Source organism: Echinops telfairi, unplaced genomic scaffold, assembly GCF_000313985.2.
Source record: "Echinops telfairi isolate 266 unplaced genomic scaffold, ASM31398v2 ScPeMD7_11;HRSCAF=52, whole genome shotgun sequence".
NCBI classification, from domain to species: Eukaryota; Metazoa; Chordata; class Mammalia; order Afrosoricida; family Tenrecidae; genus Echinops; species Echinops telfairi.
The window spans coordinates 282,479-285,826 of NW_022103908.1; the positions used below are offsets into that span (position 1 = coordinate 282,479).

At 42.7% G+C, this 3,348-nt stretch overlaps 1 protein-coding gene across 1 annotated transcript in view; it reads right to left on the minus strand.

Annotated features, from left to right (window-relative positions):
* Positions 1 to 6: 6 nt before the first annotated feature.
* The window catches only part of LOC101659652 (cytoskeleton-associated protein 2), a 44,647-nt gene continuing 41,305 nt past the window's right edge, over positions 7 to 3,348 (minus strand). The window contains exons 7-8 of the mRNA XM_045287077.1: positions 679 to 934; positions 7 to 280 (exon numbers count right to left, since the gene is read on the minus strand). Of these exons, the coding sequence (XP_045143012.1) occupies positions 31 to 280; positions 679 to 934 (506 nt within the window). The 3' untranslated portion in view covers positions 7 to 30. The remainder of the gene's footprint in view (positions 281 to 678; positions 935 to 3,348) is intronic.

Here is a 3,348-nt window from a genome sequence, read left to right on the forward strand (position 1 = left end):
GGGAAAAGAAGAAAAGCCCATCGTCCCTTATCAGTTGGACTTCTCCTCTGTGGCCTCCATCGGGCCCAGGGCTGCATTCGGGCGGCACACGAAGGCATCGGTGTTGCTTCCCAACTCGGTTAACTGTTCTAATGAAGACACACAAGGATAATGGTCTTTCAGCATCTCTGGCAACTTTGAGATCTTCTCTTGAAGCCGCCGGGACCGTCTCACTGGTGTTAGAAACTTGAGCTCTTTAAATATCGAATTGGTTTCATCAAACAACATCTTGTTTTTGACACTGAAAAAAAGTTCAAAAGCACGTATGAACAACTTTGACTTTGTTCTTTCATTCCAGTTACCATACTATATTGGGCACATGGCAACCACTGGCAGTTTGTCTCACAGAAAGGGAGGGGGCCAGGAAGCTGGACATGGTAGAAATAAGTAGACTACAAGTATCTGCAGAATACAATCAATCCTGCTGATATTAGCAATACACAGTAAGAGACTAAAGTAAAATCATGTGAATGTTAGTTTTCAAAATGGCACTATTTAGAGAAAAGGAGAGTAATACGGTGTTTCAAAGGGGAAATGTCCTCATCACATCACATCTGTTTCAAATCCTTCCTACTATCAGAAATACCATACTTACTCCAAAAGCATAAAAATGAAGCTCAGAGCATTCTGAAAGATTACCTTTGTAAGTATGGGGTGGTAGACACATTATATTTAATCATACAACTGTCCCGAGATTCGTTCCTGGGTGTTTTCTCGGCACTGGCTGGCTCTGTTGTTGCATCTTCTTGCTCTTTTTCACAACCATGAAAGCCCACACTTTTATGATGTTTGGTTTCCATTTTCTGGTTTCCAGGTTCGAGGTGAACCCCGTGGTCTTCAGTGTTGACGTCCTGACCGTGTGTCTTTGTCGCACAGGTAGCCTCACTGTTTTCTCCTGCACAGAACGCATGTTTTCAGAGATTAAGTCTTGGCCTTATTTTAAGTATAAAATCAGAAGACATGTAAGTTAGTTGTAGTTGACCAAAATATCAAAAGAAACGAACTGTCATCTCTTAACTATTACTTTTCTTGAGCAGGCTATAATTTTATAAACTGCCAACTATTCAGCAGGAGTGAGGGGAGCAGGTGGTAAGCTCAGACAGACAGCTACTGGAATATAATGAACTGAATATATTCCTTGCAAGGATTTGGCAAAAAATTATTGGAGAAATCACAATGACATAGCCCCCCATACAGAACACCTATTATCAAATGCAAAGTAACAAGTGTTGACAAGGATATGGGACATCAGAGCCCTTGTTGTTGGTAGGAATGTAAAAGTGACGGAAAATGTTGACAATCCTCAAAAATCTAAACACTGAATTCACATGTGACCCGGTCACTTCACTGGACTCGAACATATGCTTGTATATGCTCGTGACAGCGTTATCTAAAACAGCCAAAAGGGACGAATGCATAAGTAAAATGTAGTAGATAAAGACAACCGAATACCACGTTGCCATAAAGTGAAACGAAATCCTGCTACATGCCATTTCACGGTGAGCCCTGAAAACATTATGCTACGTAAAATGAAAGGGCAATTATCATGAAACCTCTAAAATAAGCAAATCCATAGAAGCAGACAAGAGGTCTGTGGTTACAAGGGACTGGGGGAAGAGGGATTATCGTTTAATAGTTACAGAATTTCCACACAGAGTCAGGAAGTTTTAGAAACAGAAAGAGGTGATAGTTGCATAACATTAAATTGGATATTCAAAAGTAGCTTAAACGGTTAATTTTATGTTAGCCCACATTTTAGTACCACAATAAGAACAAAACAAAACCAACAAGGAAAGCCTGAGGCACTTTCCCAACCAAGAGAAACCGCGGCAACGTGATGACTTAGTACAGCCCACTTGTCTGTCAGTTTGCCCACTGTGGTGGTTTGTGTGTTGCTGTGGTGCGGGAAGTGATGGCACTAGCATTTCAAAGGCCGGCAGGGTCACCCACAGTGAACAGGTTGCAGTGGCGCTTCCAGACTAAGAACAGATCACAAAGAAGGAAGTGGCTGCCCACTTCAGAGGAAGTAGCTGCTGAAAACCTTATGCACAGCTTTGAAACATGGTCAGATACCAAAGACCGAATGAATGGAAGCGGAACATAGTTGGAGACAGTGCCACAGAACGGGTCCCGCAGGGCCGAGGGCACTCAAACTGTGCCTGAGAAGGAGCTGCTTCTCAGAGTGGAGTCAGCCGTGCTGATGAGAATGGAGTAAAGCTTGTGGCAGCGGAGCCTTTGGACTCTTCATTTGCTCGTGAGGTACCACTCAAAGTAAGAAGAAACAGCTGCGAAAGCCTGCTAACGACTGGGACTTGAAATGTGCAAAGTATGACTCTCAGCAATGGACAGTGGTCAAAAATGGAATGGAACACATAAGCATAGCTATCCTAGGCATTAGTGAGCTGACATGGACTGGTACTGGACTTATCTATGCCAGGAAATCTGGAAGACATCTACTTGGCCAGCTGACTAGAAGAGATCCCTATTTGTGCCCATTCTAAAGAAAGGTGGCTCAATGGAATGCTCCAACGACAGAACAGTACCATGGATACCACATGCAAAAGCAAAAATGATTGAAGATCATCCAACAATGGTTGCAGCAGTACAATGACAAGAACAACCCGAGGTTCAGGCCACATTTAGAAAAGGGCAGGGAACAGGATTAATTTCTCATTCAGATGGAGCCTGCAATACCAGAAAGATATTTACTCGTGCTTTTCTGGCTATGCCAAAGCACTCAAGGGTGTGGATCATAACAAACAATGAATAACCTTGACAAGAGTGGGAATTCCCGAACACTCCATTGTGCTCATGCGGAACTTGTACATAGGTCAAGAGGCAGTTTTTCAAACAAAACAAGGGAATACTGCATGGTTTAAAATCAGGAAAGATGTGCGTCAGGGTTGTATTCGCTCACCACACTTGGTGAGTCGTATGCTGAGCAAATAACCAGAGACGCTGGGCAATATGAAGATGAGTGCAGGATCAGGCTGGAAGGCAGGCTAATGAACAACCTGCGATCTGCAGTGACACAGCCTTGCTTGCTGAAAGTGAGGAGGACTTGAAGCTTCCGCTGAGGGAAATCATGGATTGCAGCCTTTTCAGTGTGGATTATAATTTAATGCAAAGATGACCCAATTCTTCACAACTGGACCAATAGTGAACATCATGATAAATAGAGAAAAAAAGTAAAGTTGTTAAGGACTTTGTCTTACTTGGATTCACAATCAATGCTCATGGAAGCAGCCAAGAGATCAAAAGATGTATTGCATTAGGTAAATCTGCTGCATAAGACCTTTTTTTTTTTTT